This window comes from Grampus griseus (genome assembly GCF_964374135.1).
Source record: "Grampus griseus genome assembly, chromosome: 1".
Lineage (NCBI taxonomy): Eukaryota > Metazoa > Chordata > Mammalia > Artiodactyla > Delphinidae > Grampus > Grampus griseus.
The window spans coordinates 86,555,871-86,578,522 of NC_139017.1; the positions used below are offsets into that span (position 1 = coordinate 86,555,871).

At 52.1% G+C, this 22,652-nt stretch overlaps 1 protein-coding gene across 1 annotated transcript; it reads left to right on the forward strand.

Annotated features, from left to right (window-relative positions):
• Positions 1 to 20,605: 20,605 nt before the first annotated feature.
• KCNA10 (potassium voltage-gated channel subfamily A member 10) lies at positions 20,606 to 22,141 on the forward strand (the record flags this gene model as incomplete). Its single annotated transcript, XM_082675326.1, has 1 exon — positions 20,606 to 22,141. One exon carries the CDS (start codon positions 20,606 to 20,608, stop codon positions 22,139 to 22,141), a length of 1,536 nt encoding a protein of 511 aa, XP_082531452.1.
• Between the last annotated feature and the right edge of the window lie 511 nt (positions 22,142 to 22,652).

The following is a 22,652-nucleotide window of genomic DNA, read 5'->3' on the forward strand; positions in this document are numbered from 1 at the left end:
CTATTACTTGTTTGGCAAGTTCAGGAATTAGAGGAGGGACTCTGTCTCAGTTAGATATTGTAAGATCACAGATTACCCTCAAACTCAGTGGCTTAAAACTACAATCGTTTATGATTTTTCATGCATCTGTGGGTGAGTGGATCTTGACCAGACCTGCTCCTATATCTGGGGGTCTGCTGGGAATCATCTGACCTGAACGGTGCTCATCTGAGGCAGCTCTGGTCTTCATGGCTCTCACCCTCCTTGGACTAGCAGTGTAGCTGAGGCATGTCTTCTGAAGGCAATGACTGCTGCATGAAATGAGGCAGAACCCCACATGACCTCCTGAGGCCCAGGCTTGGAATTGGCACACTGTCACTTTCACCTCCCTCTACTGGCGGAAAAGGCACTTGGTTGAACGCAAAGTCAAGGGCTAGGAAGAACTACAAAGAAACTTCATAAATTTGGACTTGGTGTGGTCTCCCCCACTTCACAAACAAGGAAACTGAAGCTCTGAAGGATTTTGGAAAATCGATTCCAATTCCCCTGTCTCCAGATGCACGCTCTTCCCCCACTTCTGCTCTGCTTCCTCCTGCCCCGGCAGAGCCTTGATGCAGAATCAGGCGTCCTCTGTGCCTCTTGGACCCTGTGGCTGGTCCTCATGTGCCAGACCCCAGATCCCTGCCTGCCCCAGTTCTGAGTCAACAACCCCCTGACTGACTCTTTGAGGTCCTTGTCTGGCATCTCCCCCACCCTCTCCACCTGTTCCTCCACCCACGGCCAGCAGCCAGCACTCATTCTTGATCTGGGGGGAGAAGCATTCTCCCTGCCTCAATTCACCATCCCCGTGGGAGGCGGATGTCCTGGGCTGTGGGGCTCTCTGCTCCACCCCTCTTGTTCCTGCTTTGTCTAAGAGCAGCCAGAGTTGAAGGGGCTTGGCCTGCAGACCACAGACTGAGTGGCCCCGCGTGAGCTGGGACTGCTGAGACTTTCCTAAAACGCAGAGAATTTAGAACCGGCATCTCAGGTTGCACTTTCAGAGGTTGCAAGGATGTAACTCAAACTCAAGGAGAAGAGTTGTCAGGCAATAGGAACTTGTGCCTTTCCTAGGATCCTACCAACTGTGTTTGGATCTTTCCTGAAACCTGTAGTCATTTATTCAACAAGAATTGATTGGGTACTTACTGTTTGCCAAACACTGTGCTAGTCAGCAATAATGCAAAGACAAATTAGATACTGTCCTTGGACACAGGAAGAGGGGACACAAGGAATTACAACATGACCACTGCTGTGTAGAGGAATGTACCTGGTGCTATAGGAGCACAGAGGAAGGAGGGCCTGAGCGAGCTTGTATGTATGAAATGGAGACAGCTCTGAAAAGAAGGTGATGCTCCAGCCAGGACTTGAAAGACACACAAGAGTTTGCCAAGTGCACAGGCTTCAGGGGAACGGGCTGAGGGAAACATCCCAGACCAAGGGGACATCATGGGCAGAGTCCAGGGTGCATGTCGTCCTGGCACTGTTGAAGGATCCACGCAGGAGCAAGATGAGGTGGGGCTGGTCTTGTGGGTTAGGTTGGACTGAAAGGAACCAAAACAAAATAGGCCTAAACAAAATAGAATATTATCTCTCTCTTACATAAAGGCCAGCTATGTGGTCCAGGACTGGTTTGGATTCTACCAGCAGGGAGCCAGGCTCCTTCTATCTTGTTGCTTCCCTGTGCATAGACTTGACCTCAGAGTCAAGAAGGGGCATCTTATTCCATTCCTTAAGAAAGGAGAGCAGAGCGTGTGAGTACTGACTCTTAGAACAGGGCTCCTAAGAAGCTACCAGCTAACACCTCACTTACTCCCTCCTCGGTCACTTGACCACACCCAGCTACAAGGAAGCTTGGGAAAAGTGGTCTTTGTTCCTGCAACCTCTCACCCAGCCAAAAATGATGATACTAAGCAAGAAGAGAGTACCAACATTCAGGGACAACAAGCCACATACGTTATGAAAGGAGTTTCAATTTTGCACCACGGCAGGTGGTGAATCATTGAAGAATTTTGAGGAGGGGAGTGATAGATCTGATTTGCCTCCTGGAAAAACCACTCAGGATGCTGTGTGGAGAAAAGACTGAAAGGGAAAAGGCAGAGGAACCTGTACAAAGACCACTTCAAAGCATCCACAGCCAGGCAGACAAGGAGGCGGGGCAGAAAGGAGAGATGCCAGGGAGGTGGAAATGATGGGAGTGGAGCGGGTGATTACTTAGAATAGAGAATGGGACATGGGAGGGAGTCAAGAATGACCCCAAGTGTCTAACTTAAGACAATAGTAATCCTCAATAAATATTTGTTCAATAGTTAAATTTTAAAAAAGGAAGAGTTGTTATGTGGGATTAAATAAATCAACATTTGTAAAGTGCTTAGAATAATGTCAAGCACACAGTAAGCACTCAGAAAGTGATCATTAATCCTCTGATCTCAGAAAAGGCCCTAGGTTAACAGTCTTTCTTACAGGGCAGGAAGAATGACCTTCTGGGTAGCCAGGTTTCCCCTCTCTTCCACTCCTCTCCTCCACACTCCGGGTTGAGTGAAGAACCGTCAGCATCGTGGCCCTGAATAGGTAGGACACTGACAGTGCTGGGTCGCCAAACAAAGGGAAAGAGAATGACCCAAGGGGACCTGGGTTCTTCAGCCTGTTTACAAAGACCTTGCTGAGCCCACCCAGAAGAGGCAAGCAGTTCTAATTTTAAATCAGAGTAGTGGGAAATACCTGGTCAAGGGGTTTGCTCTGTGAGCCAAGGGATGGGCAGGTAGGTGCAGAGTCTGTGAGCTCGGGCTCACAGAATTGGAGACGGTATGTGCTTCCCAGCCCCTACCTCAGCCAAGTGAACCATATTTAGAGTTACAATGTTCTTTAAGAAATGACAACTAGTTGAGAACATCGTAGCTTTTTTCTTTGTACTCTTCTATTTTCTTTTCTATGGTGAATGTGTATTTCTAAAGAGGAGGAAAATAAAATTTAAAACACGCGTGCGCGTGTGCGCGCGCGCACACACACGCGCACACACACACACACACACACACACACACACACACCCCAGCCCAAAATGCTGGCCTGCTGTAGCTCTGATGAAAGGTGGGACCCCTAGCCAAAGAGGAAGCTTACTGATTCTTGTCAGCCATCACGGAGGGGAACACCCCTCTCCCCAGTAAACCTCTCAGTCCAGGAGCTAACTGACTTTGCTATTGGCCTGTGGATGTTCCTTTCATCCTATTGGTCAGCCCTGGGCCTTGCCCCGCCCCACTCAGAGACTCTTAATTTCATCAAACATTTTTCAGGTGCCTCCTGTGTGCCAGCAGCTGAGGACGCAAAGATGACTAAGCCTTGGCCCACAGCCTGGAGGCGCTCACACGGAGAGACCTATTAGGCTGGCCTGCTCTGGCGGTCGGAATCTGGCTGGAGCTGAATGTTCGCGCTCCTTTGGCAGATGGTGATGGAGGGGTCTGGACCAGAAGGCAGTGCCTGCGGAGACAGAGCTGAGAAGGGAGCTCAGATTTTCTGTTACCACCCCCACCTTCTGGGAGAAGCCAAACTAGAAATAAACAGAGCCCTGGCCCCGCCTCGAGGACAGAGACCCAAAATGCTGTGCCTGTGCCTAAAGCACCCTCCCCTTTCCACCTTAGAATTCAGGGTGAGGTGGGGAGGCGGCCTCCAGGCTTGCTCACTACTCAATTGTTAGGAGAGGGACTTGTGAATTATGGGCGCCGGGGCTGCCCTGCAAGACCTTAGTTGGACTGTGTGGGCATTTTTCTTCATTAATGCGCCCCCTACAGGACGCTGGTGAGAATGCATCCCCTCAATTTCACCTCGGCGTCCTCTAGCTTCCTCAGAGCTGGGGCATCCCGCCCTCCCCACCCTGTCAATCTTGAAAGAGAGCCAGTTGGTGAGTAGGGTTGTTTTGTGAGGGTCAGAGAGGGAGGCCGGAGCCTGCTGAGGGGACTGAGCTCCCATCTGCCTTCACCAGACTAGAAACTGAGCCACTCAGAACCTGATCCAACGTGGTTTTTTCCAACCCAGTTTGATTACAGCCGTGGTCACCTGAAACCCTAGCCTAATGGATGACCTCACAGGTAGCCCTCTCTGCCGGGCACTCTCCTCCCTGCAGCCCCTTGGAACCAACCTCAACAGGCAGGAGGCGCCACTACCACGGGGGCCAGGAGCTGGGCCTTGTCTGAGCGAGTCGGAAATGCCACTCTGGAAAGTCTCAGGGCATCAATATTTCATGCCACTGGAGCTGTCTTTGTTTTTATGCCAGTCGCTCAGGCTGCCAGATGGGCAAGGCCTGGCAACATCGTCCATCACCAAGCTATTCCCTCCTCGCCGCCTTGCTCACTGCCAGGGCCCCGCAGGCTGGCCCCAGCTGTGGCCCACCCGCTCTGCACAGCGGGCCACAGCCCTGTCCTGGACGCTGAGGGATGCAGAGGAAGCCAGAGGCACGGCGGATGCACTGAGGGGCTCACAGATGGAAGGACCTCAATGATGAGACGGGAGGCAGCTCGTCACTTCAGTCCAGTGAGGCGGGCATCACAGGGCTTACCATCCCCAGTTTGCAGATGAAAAACCGAAGTTCAGGGGCAGCTAAAGGGGTTGCCCAAGATCACCCAGCACGTTGAGTAGCAGAGCTGGTCCAGTTTGCCCACCAGTCCTCCAGCCACACCTCTAATCTGATACCACTGTGAGCTGTGATCTAGAGGATCTGCCTTCCTGTCCTCGCCTGCCCATGGTCTGCACAGTTCCAGTTTACACAGCTTCCCTCCCCACAGCTGGGCCCCCTGACCCCACCAGCAACCTCAGCCAGGCCACGACTAACGCTTGCCTGGTTCCCAGGACCTGAGCCCACGTCCAGGAACCTCGCCAGTGGCCGCTTCCCAGAGCTGGGGCTCTTGCCTCTTCTTGTCCCCTCAGGATGGGGAATGAGAGATAACCTAATGCCTACTCCCACCTGGTGGCTCCACTTATGCCAGGATGCCATGGGGTCTCTGGGCTCTGCCCTGTGGGGATTCATAGCCCCCTGTGCCCAGCCTCCAACACCAACTTCTAAGCTGGAGTTGCACGCCCTTGGGATCCTCAGCGTGACATCCTAACGCTGCTGCCAGCCTATCCCACCCCAGGCAGTGGGTTCAGTCCCATCAGCCTGCCCCTTCTCCCCAGTGTCCCTGACCATGCAGGGACAAGGCCCCAGTCACAGCTTTCAGTCCTGCCTGGTCCATCCCACACCTCCAGGGTACCAAGGCAGTAAAGTGATGCAAGTGACCCTCAGTGTGGGACCCTCTAGATCCCAGGGGCAGAGCATGCAGGGGTGGGTCCATTCTCTGTGATATCACTAGGCTGGAGCCGGCCCAGCCAAAGCCTGCTGTAGAACAGCTCTGCCCAGGGAACCTGGGAGACCTGTGGCTAACTCGCTGGGGGACCATGAGTAAGTCACAGGCTTCTGTGTCTGGATAACTCAGAAGTTGCGATCAGTGACTTCCAAGGTGCCCTCTACGTCTCTGCATCTAGGAACCAGTGCTCACTACTCCTAACCGCTCTCTTCTCCTTTTTACCTCTCCTCTAGGACAGGGTCAGCGTGAGATGCTCTAGGGGATCACAATAAATGGCTACAGCCAGAGTTGTGCTGGGCCAGTGACCTTTGCACAAGCCCAGAAGTGTCATGCCGTCTTGTCGACAGTGCTGCTGTAGATGGGCTTCCCGCATTGAGAAGAGGCTAGAGCAGACCACTCCCGACACCTCCCGACTACAGAATTCCAAGTGTCAGTTTCTGCATCTCGTAGAAAAGGTACAAAATCCCATGGACCGTGTCCTGTGACTGCATGTTTTCATTTCACCCTTGCATCACAACAGCCTAGCAAAATAAACCGCAGACTCCCTTTTACAGTTGAAGAACTGAGACTCAGAAAGGTTAAGAAATGCCCCAAGGCCACAGCCCAAGAGCTTGAACCCAGGCGTGTCTGAGTCCAGAGCAGCTCTCCACCACCCAGCGCTGCATGGGAGGGACCCTGACGTCATGTAGGCAGGACATTCCCGAGCTTGGAGTTTGCCAGGTAAACCAGGCCTTCGCACGCATCAGTGCCTTCCTCTGCACATGCTATATCGCACTTGAGTGGAATGCCCTTCTCCCTGTCCCTCCTTCCACTCCACACACCAAACCTCTTCTCTGCTTTGGGAGATTCCACTGAGTTTACAAGACTCAGATCAGGCTGCTCCTGAGAGATGAGAGCTTCCCCTCCTCCCTTTGCTTGTCTCCCTCTTCCACCCCAACCTAAATGCTCCCTCGTCTGTGATCCCCTAGCAAGGACTCCCGTTTTATTTCCCCAGGCAGCAGGCTCAGAGCTGGGTGCTGGCTCATGCAGCGTCCAGCCAGTCCTCTCTGCATCCTGTGAAGCAGCTCTTGCTAGTTCCATTTTACAGTCATAGACCTGCACCTTTGTGCGCTTCCCGCCACCACGTCGCTGTCTCCAACACTGAGCACAGAGCCAGGGTGTGCATTAGGTGCTGAGCAACCCTGTGCTCCGATGACAAGAACCTACTTGCACCACTAACATCTTCAGGGGCTGAGATGGAGCAGGTCTGCGCTATGGAACCGTGAGCCTGAGCCATTCAGACGTCATGGTGGTTTGTTCTCTGACCTGCAGCTCCTTTTTCACTTGCAGCCTTGACTCCCTCTCCCCCTGCCCAGGCTGCCCCTTTCTCTCCCCGCCAAGTGTACTCCCCGAGTACAGAGTTGGGTGACGGAGGCTCCCTTGAGCTGTGTGCAGCCCTGCTCATCCTTTTTCCCCAGAAACTGGAGCACAGGGGTTTAGGTCAGAAGTGCGGGTGCAGACTGAAGCCTGAGAGGCCCTCAGGATCTGATAGGGGGGTTCGTTTTTCATGGCTCGGTGTCCAATTGGTCAGATGAGGGGGCCCGGGCCCCTGGCCTTGCCCCCGGCAAGTGGTGGTCATAGAGCCAGAGGTCAGAGTGGAGGGCAGGAAGATCAGGTTCTTGGGCAAAGAACAAACTGGACTGTGTCACTGGGCCTGCATGCTGGGGAGACGGGGGGTCACAGGACACATCCAGGTGAGGGGGCCAGGGTGACTGAGGAGGTCAGACCTCAACTGGGCAGCATCGGAAACAGTAAGGACTTTAGCCCGTGGGTGTCAAATTGTGTTCCAGGGAGCTGGAGAGGTTCCAAGGACCAGGGTAGAAAGGGGCCCAGCAGGCAAGGTTCGGGACCCCACCCCATCTCTAGCTCAAGCAGAGAAGCTTCTCTTTATCTGTTTTCTATATCGGACTTGCACACAGAATTTCCTTGGAAGAAAGAAAGGGTTGTGCTGTGATGGCAATGAGAAGGATGTCTCACCCTGCTCTGGATGGCAAATGCCCCGGGTCTTGGTCCTCAGCTCTTTCTTCCTCCCTGTCACCCAGTCTCAGGCTCAGCAGAATGTGGACACTACCAGCAGGTGCCCCAGTTGGTGAAGACCATCACTGTACAGCCTGGGTGGCCCGTGTAGACACTGCCTAATGTGGTCACTACCTTTCTGAGCACCCACATGCCAGTCTTCAGATCATCACTCTCCTGGACCTTCCCGCCATCGCACCGCCACGTCCCCTCTCCACGTGATGACGTCATCAGCTGCATGTCTCTTCTCGGCCTGGAGCACATTTCCTTTAGCTCAGATGCCACCCCCCCGCCAACCAGGAGCCCTCACTGACTTCCTCAGGCAGAGTTAGTCCCAGGCACCCCACCTCCACCTGCTGCGCCACACGTCATACACAACCTTCCGCCCCGAGGTCGTCGGGACATGTAGGTCCACACTTCTGCTCTGCCATCTCAGGAGCTATGTGAGCTGAGTTTCCCTAGAGATAATATTTAATGGTACCTGCTGCTATTGCTGGGGGTTGGAGGAGGGGTGTTCAAATGAGATAATATACCTAAACACTAGGCCCTGTACCTGGCACAGAGTACGTGCTCAGTAAATGGTAACTGCTGTAAATATTCTCATTGTCCAGTGCATTTTTGTGAGCTATTCCAAGCTCCGTGTCCTGCACCTTCTCCCCACCGTGATCTTTGCACACGCAGCTGAAATGCATTTGAGTTTTCCTTTCAAGTAACTCTTTTGACAAGAATGACAGGTTCTCATGCCAATGAGAATAGAGCAGAGAGGCAATGTCAGGAAGAGAAAAGAAATGAGGAAGGTGATTTTTTAAATAGTTTTATAGCAATCAGGAGAGTCTCCTTTTTTCTGCCCGTAGAAAATCCTGCTTCTTACCCAACGTTTATGGCATTGTATTCTTTAGCTGTGACCCCCATCGCCCCCACTGGGGCCTAACCTCTTTGTTGGCCTGGCAGGTGGAGAGGTGGTGAGCACACTGCGCAGTGGCCATCTGCCCACACACAGCAGGATGCAGGGCTGCCGGGGGTGGAAAGGCCATCCTTGACTCATACACTCACTGGGTCCTGACACGTGCACACCCCCTCTTCCCCTGTCAAGATCCCTCCCACTGCTCAGAGGATTCAGACCCTCAGGGATGGTTAGGTCCCCCACGGCCTGGAGCTTGTCTGCAAAGTAGCTCTCTTCTGCTTGGAGTGAAGCTGTTGTCGCCGTCCCATCGGGCTACCCTCTGGACCTTAGAAGGTGTTCGCATTTGTTCTCCTGTAACCCAAGCACCCAGCACAGTTTCTGTGCCCAGTAACTGGTTGTTGAGTAAACGAACAATGTAACCAATTGATAAGTCACTGGAGGTACGGAGAAGCTGTGCCCCCACCCCAACTCCCCATCCCTCTAAGACAGGATTCGGGTGCCTGGAAGCCGCTTCTCAGAGCCCTCAGGGTAAGGGGTGCTGAGCCCCAGCCAGGTGGAGCCCAGCTACCCAGATGGAAGGGGTATCCCAGTACCACCAGACAAGCTGCTCCTGTGCAGACTCAGAGCTGAGAGAAAGGAAAGTTTACTGGAAACCAAATGGAATTACATGCAAAGTGTGGTGGGAGGTCTGCATTAGAGGGGCAAGGAGGAAACAGCCCAGAGCTGACACCAGGGCCCACCATCCCTCAACTGCCCTGGCTTCTAGAGCCATTGCTTAGCATCTCTCCCAGGTCCATGTAAGCCACTTGGTGCCTAGGAGGCTGAACCAGGCCTCTCCTCTGGCCACAGCTGTGCCCAGGATGGCAGCCTCAAGAACAAAGCTGATGACTAGCTGCTAAGCCCTGGTAGCGACACTGTAAAGGACCATATCCTGCTGCCTCAAAGGAAAATGCTTTTTAGCTGTGATCGCTTAGAAAGCTTCCCCTCTGCCTCCAACTTCTTCCATTTGTCCTCAAGGTACCTGTGCATATTTACCTTCTTTCTCTTTAAGGAAAAGATGATGGAAGATTCAGCCAATCTGGGATTGCTTGCAGACACTGGGCATTTAAATCTATCAAACTGGTAGGAGCTCCTATATATCGGCCCAAAGGAAATGAAAGTGTAAGTTCATACAGAGACTAGGGTCTGAATGCTCATAACAGCTTTATTTGTAAACGCCAAAAAATTAGAAACAACTCAAATGTCTACCAACAAGTGAAGGGATGACCATTGTGTCTTACATCCACACAGTGTAATACTCTACAATAATAAAAAAGGAATGAGCTATTGACATGTAACAACATGGAAGAATCTTAAAATAATTCTGCTGAGTGAAAAAAACCAGACAAAAAAAAGAATGCATACTGTATTATTCCATTTATATAAAATTCTAGAAAATGCCAACTAATCTATAGTGACAGAAGACAGACCTGCAGTTCATTGAGAACTGGCAGGAGAGGGGTGCGGGCAGGAAGGAAGAATTACAAAGGATCTCAAGGAAACTTTTGGGGGTGATGGAGATGTTCACTATCTTGATTGTTTGTGATGGTTTCATGGGTATATGCTTGTGTCCAAAGTTATCAAATTTTGCACTTTTAATATGTGCAATTCATTGTATGTCCATTAAATCAAAATAAAGCTATTAAAAAAAAAACACGTGGGAGGTCACCTGGTGCAAAGTTATGACCAGGGCACAGCCTCAGCCATGCCAAGGGGCTCCACCCCATATCCCAGCCCCCAGCACAGTGCCAGACACATAGGGGCACAACAAATGTTGCTGAACTTAAAATGAATAAATAAATGTTGGCCTATTTGACTCATTTGGACCAGGAGAAACCTTTTCTCCTGGTCCTGGCTTAGTCACATCTGTGAAGACGTTTAACAACACTCACAGCTTAAGGATGATTCATCTGATCAATATTAACTACTAAGCAGAACTGAGAGCTGAGGATACCTCAACCCACTCCCTGAGCCTGCCTCCATCTCCTGCTCCCGTCAGATGACTCACTCCTGGGCTTCCCTGGTGGCGCAGTGGTTGAGAGTCCGCCTGCCGATGCAGGGGACACGGGTTCGTGTCCCGGTCCGGGAGGATCCCACATGCCGCAGAGCGGCTGGGCCCGTGAGCCATGGCCGCTGAGGCTGCGCGTCCGGAGCCTGTGCTCCGCAACGGGAGAGGCCACAACAGTGAGAGGCCCGCGTACCGCAAAAAAAAAAAAAAAAAATTGTGTCGTACTAATTCAGCCTCTGGATCAGTATCTGATCTGTGCACCATCAGCCCTGAACGTGGAGGGCCAGCCTTTCCTGAGTTCATTTTGCCAGGTTTGCCTCCGGGGCCCTGCACTTCACACCCTGCCCACTGCCCCTCACTGGATCGTCTCTCTCTCAAGCTTCCTCCAGAGACAGAGACAGCCAGCGCGATCCTGTTTCATAGGATAGGATTTCTGAATCCCAGGCATCAGCTGGGCAAGCTCCTGCTGCCACTCTGCCCGTCTGCCCTGAGACCAGCAGGTCCCTTTGGCCACGGAGAGCTGAGCTAGGGGGGCATCCGAGGCTCACACAGGCTGAACCCGAAGCACCTTCTCATTCACTGCTCCTGCTGGTGAGTTCTTGGTCACATGTTTTCCTTTGACCCACACTTCAATTTCTGCACCTAGATCTTACCCGCCCTATCAAAGGGCCCCAAGTGTCTTTCTCCTAGAGTTCCTGAAGCTTTCCGGGGAAATTCAGCTGCATGCAGGGCAGCAAGCATGAGCTACCCAGATGGGCTCGTTTCCCAGCCTGCTCTTAGCGAGACGCATCATCCTGATGGTCCACATTCCTAGGTCATCTAGCTCAGAGCCTTCCAAGAACACCAGTTTCAATCCCTCACCTAAAACTGAGCCTTGTCTTTGCACCGGAAGAAAGCATAGCTGTCCTGGGATCCCCACCATTTCTGCTCCAGAAATTCCAGAGCTTTCTTGGGGCTTAAGGAGGCCCCAGAGCCCCACTGCCCAGTGTCCCACGTAAGAGCCAATAGAAGAACAGGCCCAGAAGCCAGAAGCAGAAGAACTTTAGTCAGGAGAATAGACAATGGCCTCTGTGGTGTTTTGTCAGGCACATAGGCAGCTTCCACTGCCCGCTCCACCCCACACAGACAGATGGCTGCAATTCCGCCATAAGCGCTGCGCTCCACTGGCTCACGCCTTTGTGTACCAATCAATGAATTATTCAACAAAGATTTACAGAGGTTCTTCTATGTGCAAGGCAACATACTAGGTACTGGGGTGACCCAAGGATATGAATCCTCCCCCCAGATCTCTCTAATAACAATAATGTGTGTTATTATTATCCCTGCTTTACAGATAAGGCAATTAAGGCACAGAGATGTTAAGTAACTTGCCCGAGGTCACACAGCTTAATACATCCTGGAACACAGCTATGGGGTGGTTCTTTAGGGAGGTGATCCCAAGAAAATAACTCAAGGTTGAGGGTTCTTGCAAAAAGGAGAGGCTGGCATTTGGCATTTTGTTGTTCAGCGTCAACTCTTAGCCCCAGGACCTACTTCCCTGGCCCTGGGCAACCCGGACAGGGAGAGGAAGGTGAGAAGAAGAAGGGGTGTTGAGTGACTGCCAGGTGGAGCGGGGCCAAGCTGGTCGCTCCCCTTCAGTTCCCTGGAGGGTACCACATGTGTCCACAGACCCCGGAATTGGCTTCAGAGACTAGAGGAGGGCGGGGTTCCACCACAGCGTGGGAGAAAAAAGGCCCAGGATTCGTGCCAGGCTGAGGAAGGTGGAGGCTTTGATCTGGGGGTGGAGGAATCCACTGGAGCCCTTGGACAGGGGTGACTGGGTCCATCTGGCTGTGAAGAAACCACATGGGGAGAACATGGTAGCAATCAGGCGGGAGATGAGGTCTGAACAGGCTGACGGGGATGTGGCGATGGGGGGATGGGGCCTCAGGAGGCAGATCCACAGGGTTTGGAAGCTGATGGCGTGTGAAGGTCAGGGAGAAAGAAGCCTTTACCTGAACAGAGAACCAGACTGGGGCACAGCCTGGGGGAAGGAGAAACCAATGTGAGCTCAGACAATGATAGAGGCGCGGAAGGAAGGTCCCAGTTATGCTCTCAAAACCAGGCCAGGCAAGGCAGCTCTTTCGTGGGGCAGCCAGGCCCAGGCTCCTAAACACAGTGTGAGCAAGCTTTACGTAGCATTCAGCACGTGGCCAGTGCTGTTCTAAGTGTTTTACAAACATTCACTCCTTTAATCAGTTTGACAGCCCTAAGATATAGATGGTCTCTCCATTTTACAGATGAAGAAACTGAGGCACAGAGACTAAGTGACTTGTGTAGGGCTAGTTGGTCACAGTTGGAAACCTAGTCCTGCTGGCTCCAGAGTCCATGCTTGTAACCACTCTGCAAGCTGCCTTCTGGGATGATGCGGAAGGGGATGAGGCAGTTTTAAGTAAATTTATAATGATGAATCGTAACATGTTATTGAGAAAATCAGGGAAGAAAATTAGTGCATCCTTAACCTTGAATAAGGCTGCAAAAGTATTTCCCCCAATGTCGGGGGGAGCTGTTCCAGTCTCATGGTCAACAGCAGTTACCTTGTAAGCCCTTATGTTCCTGCTGGAAGGAATTATCCTGTGGTCATTCCCTTCAGCATCGCTGCTGCTGCTCAGGTTTCCAGTGAAAGAGCTCTTGCCCAGATCGTTCTGTCTCTTTCAGAAGACAGCTCTGTCCTTGAGTAGTCCCTGCAGGGAGAGACATGCTCTCTGCCCACGCAGGGCCCTCCCTGCCCTAGCAAGGAAGAGAGCCACATGACAGCTCCCTGAGCCCTTCCAGCCCTCCTGTCTTCTTTCGATGGCTCCAAGTAACAGAACATCCTTCTGTTCTAAGAGGCAGACAGACTAGATAGGGGAGGGGGCGTCAGGGCACACCCGGGACAGCAACGTCTTGTGAACGTAGGTGGTTTCTGCGGCCGCAAGTTTGTACGTGGAAGCCCACTTGTGTGTCTCTGCGTATCTGTACATGAGCACATGTCTATCTATGTGCACAGGTGTCTTGGTAATTTTCTGTGTAGCAAATGTGTGTCTGTGACTATTAGGATGAGAAGTCACACACAGCCATATTAATGTGTGTGTCTGAGTGTGTCTACGTGGGTCTGTGGCTGTGTGTGACCGTGTGTGACTGTGCACGTGTGGCTGTGTGTATATCCATGTCTCTGTGTGCCTGTGTCTTGGGCACCGTCCCTGGCAGAATGAGACTAGGTCACATACAGTAGTGGATCTGCTCTTGTGGGACTATAGGATAGAGGGAAGAATGTTGGCTTTGGAGCTAAAAAACTTGAGTTTGAGTCACAGCTCCATAACTTACTGACCAAACGACCTTTGTGCAGTCATCCGCTTTTCTATTTGTTAAATGGGAATGATAGTCCCTACCTGCCTTAGGGGCCATTGTGGTGCTCAAATCCTGTGTGGAAACGCTTGGCCAGCAGGAGTGTAGGTGACGGGAGTGGACAGGAATAAGCAGCTTCACCTCGGGTGAGAGGCTTACAATACGGGCCATACAAGTCCTGTCATCCGCCTTGGATGGCCCCAGAGATGTCTGCCCCCAGGCCGCCCGCTCCCCGATGAGCACGCTTGTGCCTGCAGACTCCGTCTGAGCATGGACAGCCTCCTAAAGGGCCCAGCTGCTGCAGCAGTGGGGCTGTGACCCACACATTTTAATAGTGCCCAAGAGGGAACAGAGAAGGGTCATCCCACCCCCACCCCTGACCCGTGGTCCCACTGACCCAAGCTACCACTGAGCACCTGTCACACGCGGTGTGCTTTCTATGCGGCATCACTTCCTCATCACACACTTACGAGGCGGGTGCTGGTGAGGCCACTTGTCCTCCATCACACAGACAGGAAATGGTCAAGCCAGGCTTGAGAGGGGGCTGTCCCGTCTTCCCCAGAGCCTGAGTTCTTAACTAGGATGGGGAGGCTGCCTCTCACTCCCCCGGGAGCTGACCCCATTGCAGACCCCCACCCCAGCCTGCTGACTGCCTCCACCTACCCCACTGGGTTCAGGTCTCCCGGCAGGATGCTGGTCTCAGCTTCAAGCTCTACCCCTCTGATGCCTCCCAGGCTCCCATTTCCACCTGCTGCCTTCTGCTAGGACAGCTGGGAGAGCGGAGGGCTTCGGTTACCTCCCCACAGGGACAGGAGGGCTCGGGAGGGCAGCTGAGCCAGCAAGTCTTACCCAAGACTCCATCTTACTATTCCCCACGTGGGGAAACTGAGGCCCTTGGAAGGTGGGTTAACAATCCTGACCGCTAGGAGGCAGAGAGGACCAGAGCCTATGCTCCTCAGGCTCCTGACTGAGGCCGGGCCAGTGGTTCAGGATGAGAGGAAGAGATGGGGCTTGGACCGAGGGCGGGGCTGAGACGGGGAAAAGGCAGCGTGAGAGCCACCTGGAGAGACAGTCAGCTGACCGGAGGCCTGGCTGGAGCCGCGAGAGGAAGAGAAGCAGCTCACAGATGGAAGGAAGGGGCACTGTGGAGTCATCTATGCTGAGTGGACCAAGGATTGCTTCCAGCAGAACAACAGCGCCCTCTTCTGTCTGGACACAAGCAGCGCCAGCGTCTGTCTTCCAGCCACTCCTTCCTCTCGTTCACTGGACAAGCGGCGGTGGAAACCCACCCTGTGCCAGGCCCACCTGCCCATTGCCTCGTCCCCCATCTGCTGCCAGCCCTGTGACATCTGAGCTTGCCTTCTACTCCGTTCTGCATCCCCCGTCCCTGGGGCTCTCGGGGCCCTGTGTTGCGGTGCTCACAGGTGTTGGCACGATGACTTCTTTCAGCCGTTCTCTGACTCAGGGATGGCTGCTGCCTCACCAGAAAGTAGAGGAAGTGTTGGGGTAGCTAGGCAACCCAGGGCAACTGACTGCTCCATACCACTCGGCAAACCTGACGGCCAGACCCACAGACATCTGTGGAACATCTCTCTGGGAGAGGCACGGGGCCGGCCCCGCACAAGGCCCTGCCTGCAGGAAGTGCCCAGTCTAGTCCAGGAAGAGATCACCAGAGCACCAAAGCCACATCCGCAGACTGGGTGCAAAAGTGACGTGCTACAGAGGGCGGGGAGGCAGCTGGAGTCACTGTGGTCCACACCAGGCAGCCTCGAAGGCTTCCCAGGACAGACGGGGTGTAAGCAATAGGGATGCCTGCTAAGTGTCCTGCGTGCTATTCACAGCATACGTTATCCCTTCTTCCCCCAAGAACCCTGAGGGAAGCTATGATTAGACCCATTTGCAGAGGAAGAAAGCGTTGTTTATCGAGGTGGTGATTTGCCCGAGGCCATGTACCTACTGAGCGCACAGCTAAGATTCAAACCCAAGCCCATCTGGCTCTGGGGGAGGGAAAGGAGCAAAGGTCAGAAGAGGGGGAGGTGTAAGATGCACTGGGGACAGTGAGTGGACCAGCTTTCCCCCCTGTACAAAGATGCCAAGGGACCAGAAGATGACAGGGCTCTGGGGAGATAAGACGTGGTTCAAATAATGTGCCAAACCGTTGTGCAGGGATTCTCAGGAGAGCGAGAGTACCTCTACCTGACTCCTTAGGGAAAGCTGTATCTTCAGGTCAAGTCAGAAGGAAGGGATGCAAATGGCAGGACCTGCACAAATAGTGGCCTGGAGGGAGGAAAACACAAGTATGTTCAGAGGGGAAAAGAGGTTGTTTCAACCCACCACGTTGTCTCAGCACTGTGCCAGGCAAGGCAGAGATTACGAATGGAATCAGACGTCGTAGAAGACTCTTGAATACGACGATCACTTCAGCTGTGGGTGACGGTTCAGCCTTGAGTACTGGTAATTCTATCGAAGCCCTAGAATGCTGGGCAGATGAAAAGATGCGAGACTCAGGGAAAGCTATCGAGAACGGCAAGCAGAGGAGGCTCCGGGATGCTGCCCGGCACAATGGGAGCTGGCCCCCAAGAATCCCAGCCCTCCCTGGGGTGCCCCACCCCACCCAGAGTGTCCATCTCCTCCCAGGGGGCCAGTATGGGGGGAGGAGGGTGACCCAAGGTCAAAACCAACTTCCATCTTGGCTCCCCTGAATGGTAATTGCAAAGGCCTATTTAAGGTAGAATGAAACTTCTCCAGAGGAGTGGATATTTCCCGGCGCAGACAGTGGCTTGTCTCCTGCCACCAAACAGACGAAATGCCAAGCACTAAGCTGAAGGGGCGCCGGCCTGCCGGGGCCAGGGGCTGCCTTCGTGTGCACACTTCCCACTGCCCGCTCTGCAGAAGTGCAGCCTGCTGGGTGTCCCTGGGAGCCTCACTCAGCCCTGGCTCCAGGATGCGTTCACTTTCTAAATTATAGGCTGAGCCCTTGCAGCATGAGGGCGTGGCACTGGCATTGAGGTGAGTTCTACGTTAGAGTGACCCCCTCCTTCCATGTGACCTATGCAGTTTACAAAGCATCCCCGTATCCCCTTTAGTCCTTACAAAACTTTGAAGACTCATCAGCGGACGATACACTTTTATTCCCTGTTTTTGTTTGCTGTTTGCCTTTTTGTTTTGTTTTTTTTTTACAGCTGTACTGAGATAAAATGATGCATACTACATTTAAAGCGTGCAACTTGACGAGTTTAGACACATGTATACTTCTGTGAAACCATCACCACCATCAAGATAAACATAACCGTCATCCCTAAAAGAGTTCCCTCGGCCCCTTGGTAATCCCTTCTTCTCCCTCCCCACCCCCATCCCCAGGCAACTGCTGATCTGCTTTTCATCACTCTAGGTTAGTTTGCTGTTTCTAGAATTTTGTGTAAATGGAACTGCTCTATATGTACCCTTTTTTATCTGCCTTCTTTGACTCAGTGTATTTTCTTATTACAGATTTTTAAAATGGAGTCTTGATGAGGAAATACAAGTTGTCAGGGATCACAAAGCAGGGGAAGTATTGCAATTCCCGGATGCTATCTGCCTCACTTTGTTCATTCCTCCCTCATTCATTCATTCACCAGAGGTTAATTGGGCTCAGCCCTGGGCTAGGTTCTGGAATCATAAGGGTTCGCGAAACAGATATGATCCCTGTTCCTGTGAGCATGAACTTCTCACTTCTCTTTTCACTGATGCATTCACCTGCTTAACAGGTATTCGCTGCGCATCCACAGAAAACCGTTTGAACTTGGCACTGCCCACCACCTCCTACACCACCCTGACCGTCATCAGCCACGTTGAGCTGGGCACTGAACTGACGCAGGTGGGGATCACCAGAGGTGAATCTTGTCCCCCAAGACCGTGCAGGGCAGAAGGAAAAACCATAAGATACTCCTGCACTCTCAAAGCTCACAAGAGAGCAGAAGCGCTGAGGCTGACCCTGTGGACACGGGGGATCCAAACTGAGTGCAAATGTGAGCGATCTGGGCAGGGAGGCGGGGACTCAGAGCAGGCAGAGGACTCTCCAAGCGGGACTGGCCAGGCCAGGCTCGTCAGACAAGCAGGACCCGAACAGTCCCCAGATGGGCAGGGAGGAAGAGGAGAGACAGAGGAAGGGAACGTGGATGCCAGGCAGAAGCAAAACAGGCACAAAGTCAAGGAGGCAGGATAGGGAGAGCGGATCAGAGGACAGTGAGCTGAGAATTCCTCCTGGGGCCATTTGAGGTCACACAGAATGTGTTTTCTGCCCACAAATATGTTGTATTGCCTTTATGTATGGAACAGAGGGGAGGGGACTAGGCAGGGTAATTCCTTTCATTTTTGCAATAACTTACTAAGTGTTCTCAGTGTCATTACCTCATTTAGTCCTCAGTACGATCTTTGAGATGGGAATTATCATTATTTTCCCCATTTTACAGATCAGAAAACTGAGGCTCATAAAAATCCAGTGATTTGCTCAAATATATACAACTCCTAAGTGCTGGGGCAGAGCCTCAAGCCGGGTCTCTTGTTCCCAAGACCAGTTCTCTCTTCCCTCTGTCTATAATGACCAACATTTGCTAATCTAAATGTAACATGTGGAGCAACTGTACAGCACACCTCTGTAGACTGCAGAATATGCTGTTTGAACTTGGCACTGTTCCACCCCCTCCTACACCACCTGACCATCTTCAACCACCCCCGTATCTGTCACTTTGAGCTGGGGGTGGAAACAGCAAAGAGGAGAGGGAGAGTGGGGAAGAGAAGTGGCCTGGCTCCCAGGAGAGGAAGTTACTTTGGCCAAAGGAGCTCTCCCTCATCCCCACATGCCTTCTACCCCCTGATAAAAAGGAGAAGGCTCCTGATACGGGCCCACTCTAGCCACTTGGAAGTGGTTCCCAGTCCCTGCCCCAGAGCCCCCAGATGTGCCTCTTCCACTCAGTCTGGATACAATGGGGTGGGATTCACCCCAAGAAGGAAGTACCCCAAAGCTTCACCCAGCGCCAGAATTCCAAAGAAGAATGTGCAGCTCTGAAGTCACAAGGTGGACACAGAGCTGGAGTCCTGGTCCCACCTCTGCCTGGCAGCCAAGTGGCCCAGGATGGGACCCTGTAAATTATCACATGGATCACTGTGAAGGAATAGCAAATATTTCTCCAGGGCTTACTGTGTGCAGAGCCAGGATTCCAGCTCACAGCAACTGGCTCGGGTCTCAGCATTCTTAACTGCTGCTCCATCCTGCCTTCCAACCCCACTATTCCTCACGTGATACCTGACATGCTCAGCAGTGGGCACATCCTCCCTATGCCACAGCCCAGGAAGCTGCAGCTCAGTGAAATTAGGCAGCTTGCAAAGGTTGCACACTCCCAAGAGGCAGGACAGGCCACCCTAACCTGAGCTCTTCACCCCACACATTGCCCTGAACTGAGAAAGGAGGGTGTGGGACCGAAAGAGCTCTGAGCTCCCACACTTCTGAGGCCCTGGCCTGCATCTCCCCACGAGGCCTCAGCTTCCACGCAGGGCACCCATGGTCTAGTGGGTCTCCCAGGCCGGGAGGCAGGTTCATGTCGGGTCTCTGTGCCACTAGTTGTGTGACCTTGGGAAGGTCACGTAGCTCCTGTGACTCAGTTTCCCCATCTGTAAAATGGAAATAATGTTTTCCAACCTCACAAGATTATTGTCATTTAAGTGAATGTGGAATCACTTTGAAAAGACTACAACGCTGTACCGTACAGGATACCCTTGTCATCTGTAAATGAAACTACTTCAAGGCTATGACCACTATAGATTTTACCTTTCCCACCCTGACCCCCAGTGTGCCTGGCTTCAGTGTTCTTATGTTGAAATCAAAGGTTGAATGGACCTAAGGAAGGACTTTTAGTCTAGGTTTGTGGATATCCAAGCTCACTGGGCATGCTCTCCTTAACCCCACCTCCAACACACACACACACACACACACACACACACACACACACACACACACACACACAATTACTTACTTCCCACTGCCTGAATGATTTTTAATGAAACCATTCCCCATAAGCACCTTGGACTTAGGCCATAAAAATACCAGTGGCTATTGTCTTCGAAAGTCCCTGTTATGTGCGGAAGTTCACAAAAACAATGGCTATAAATTTAGTGATCTTTCCACCAGGCATTTTACATATGCTCTCTCAGTTAATGTACCCTCAAAACAACCCTAGGAGTTACCTACAGAGGAAGGGTTAAGGCACAGATGGCTTATTGCTGGGGAGGACAGCGGTTGCCCACCTAGCCTCCATCTTCTTGTTCTCCCTTCCCCACAGAATCCCAGCTGGCTCCCAGAGGTAGTGGTGGAGGTGTTAAGAAGTGGTTGAACTCTAGATATATTTTGAAGATATAACACCCAACAGAAAATGTGAGGGACTGGCCATTAAGTGTGAGAAAAAGAAAAAAGTTAAGGATGAGATTGGGCATGAAAAGTGTTGGGTAAACTGGAGGACTTCCTACAAGTACGAAATTATACATTTTATTAAGAAACGTGAACTTCTCCATTATGGCCTCTCTCCGCCATGGTGTACAGAGACCCTTTTTGGCTGGAGGAAGTTTTCCCCTCTCAGCCAGGCTCCGTCATTGCAATTTCTTCTAATTATTAGTGTGCGCAGACTCAGAGGGAGCAAATAGATTTCAAGAAGAATGTTGCCAAAATAGGCAGAAGGTTCCATCCCAAGTTAAAAATAAACCATTTTTTAATCCGTTGGAAAACTTACCTCAATAATCCAGAGCCAGCTGTACCCTGTCCTAGCTCCTCCATGATGCCCTTCTTCCTCTCCACAGCTCACAGCAGGCAGGGAAGACTGAGGGTCTTCAGGCTGCTTCCCTGACTCCCCTAGGATGGATGCGTGTGGCTGGAAAGAAATGGAGGTTGCCCTGGTCAATTTTGATAACTCAGATGAAATCCAGGAAGAGCCAGGCTATGCCACAGACTTTGACCTAACCACCCCGAAAGGCCAGACTGGGAGCAGCTCCTTCTCCAACTGGAATATCTTCAACAACGACAGCACCAACCATGAGACGGCCTTCTCCAAGCTCCCAGAAGACTACATCGATCCCCCAGGGCCTGAGGCAGCGGTCTTGAATGAAGGAAACCAGCGGGTGATCATCAACATTGCTGGGCTAAGGTTCGAGACCCAGCTCAGAACACTCAATCAGTTCCCAGAGACCCTCCTGGGAGACTGGGAGAAAAGGATGCAGTTCTTTGACTCCATGAGAAATGAGTATTTCTTTGACAGGAACCGGCCCAGTTTTGATGGAATCCTATATTATTACCAGTCTGGTGGGAAAATCCGGCGCCCAGCCAGTGTCCCTATCGACGTCTTTGCTGATGAGATCTCCTTCTATGAACTGGGCAGTGAGGCCATGGACCAGTTCCGAGAGGATGAAGGCTTCATCAAAGATCCTGAAACATTGCTCCCCACCAACGATATCCACCGGCAGTTATGGCTCCTCTTCGAGTACCCTGAGAGCTCCAGCGCCGCCCGTGGTGTGGCCATGGTCTCTGTCTTGGTCGTGGTCATCTCCATCACCGTCTTCTGCCTCGAGACACTTCCCGAGTTCCAAGAAGACAGGGAACTGAAGGTGGTGAGAGACTCCAGCCTCAACATGAGCAAGACCGTCCTCTCCCACACCATGTTCACCGACCCTTTCTTCGTGGTGGAGTCCACCTGCATTGTGTGGTTCACCTTCGAGCTGGTGCTCCGCTTTGTGGTCTGCCCCAACAAGACCGACTTCTTCAGGAACATCATAAACATCATCGATATCATCTCCATCATCCCCTACTTTGCAACCCTCATCACGGAGCTGGTCCAGGAGACAGAGCCGAGCACCCAGCAGAACATGTCCCTGGCCATCCTGAGGGTCATCCGCCTGGTGAGGGTCTTCCGCATCTTCAAGCTCTCCCGCCACTCCAAGGGGCTGCAAATCCTGGGGCAGACGCTGAAGGCTTCCATGCGGGAGCTGGGGCTGCTCATTTTTTTCCTTTTTATTGGGGTCATCCTTTTCTCCAGTGCAGTCTACTTTGCTGAGGTGGACGAGCCAGAGTCCCATTTCTCTAGCATTCCTGATGGCTTCTGGTGGGCGGTGGTCACCATGACAACTGTGGGCTATGGGGACATGTGCCCAACCACCCCAGGAGGGAAAATTGTGGGTACTCTGTGTGCCATTGCAGGGGTCCTCACCGTTGCCCTCCCTGTGCCTGTCATTGTCTCCAACTTTAACTACTTTTACCACCGGGAGACTGAGAATGAGGAGAAGCAGAACATCCCAGGAAAAATTGACAAACTCCTCAACAGTGTGGGCTCAAGAATGGGCAGCACAGACTCTCTTAGTAAGACCAACAATGGCTGCTCCTCAGAGAAGTCTAGGAAGTGATGTGTCCAGGGCTTCTTGGCCCCCTGAGTCTCCCGGGTCTCTCTGTGTCTCTCTCCCCCACCCACCTCTTGCTCTCTGTCTTTTCAGAAACCAAAATGTATAATTTGTGACCAACAGGCCATCTTTGATTGGAAGTTATTTTAATAAACTGATACTTCTGCTCTATTTTCTGAGCTGTGTCTTTTCAATCGACTGTAGAAAGGTCCTTTCCTATGAGGGGGTAGTTCAGGTCCTTGCTACTCACCTGTGGTCCCCAAGACCATCATCTGGAAGCAAGGAAATACAGAATCAAAGGCCACCTCAGACCTGCTGAATCAGAACCTGCATTTTTACAAAATCCCAGGTGATTCATTGTCACATTAAAGAGGAAGAAGCCCTGGCTCTGGTGTCCCTAAGAGGAAGCACATTAAACGGCCAGGGATGGCTATGAGCAATGAGTAAGTGCTCAGAGTTGTTTGATAATAATACCATACAGTTGTGTAGCATTGCATACATTTTCCAAAGCTCTTTC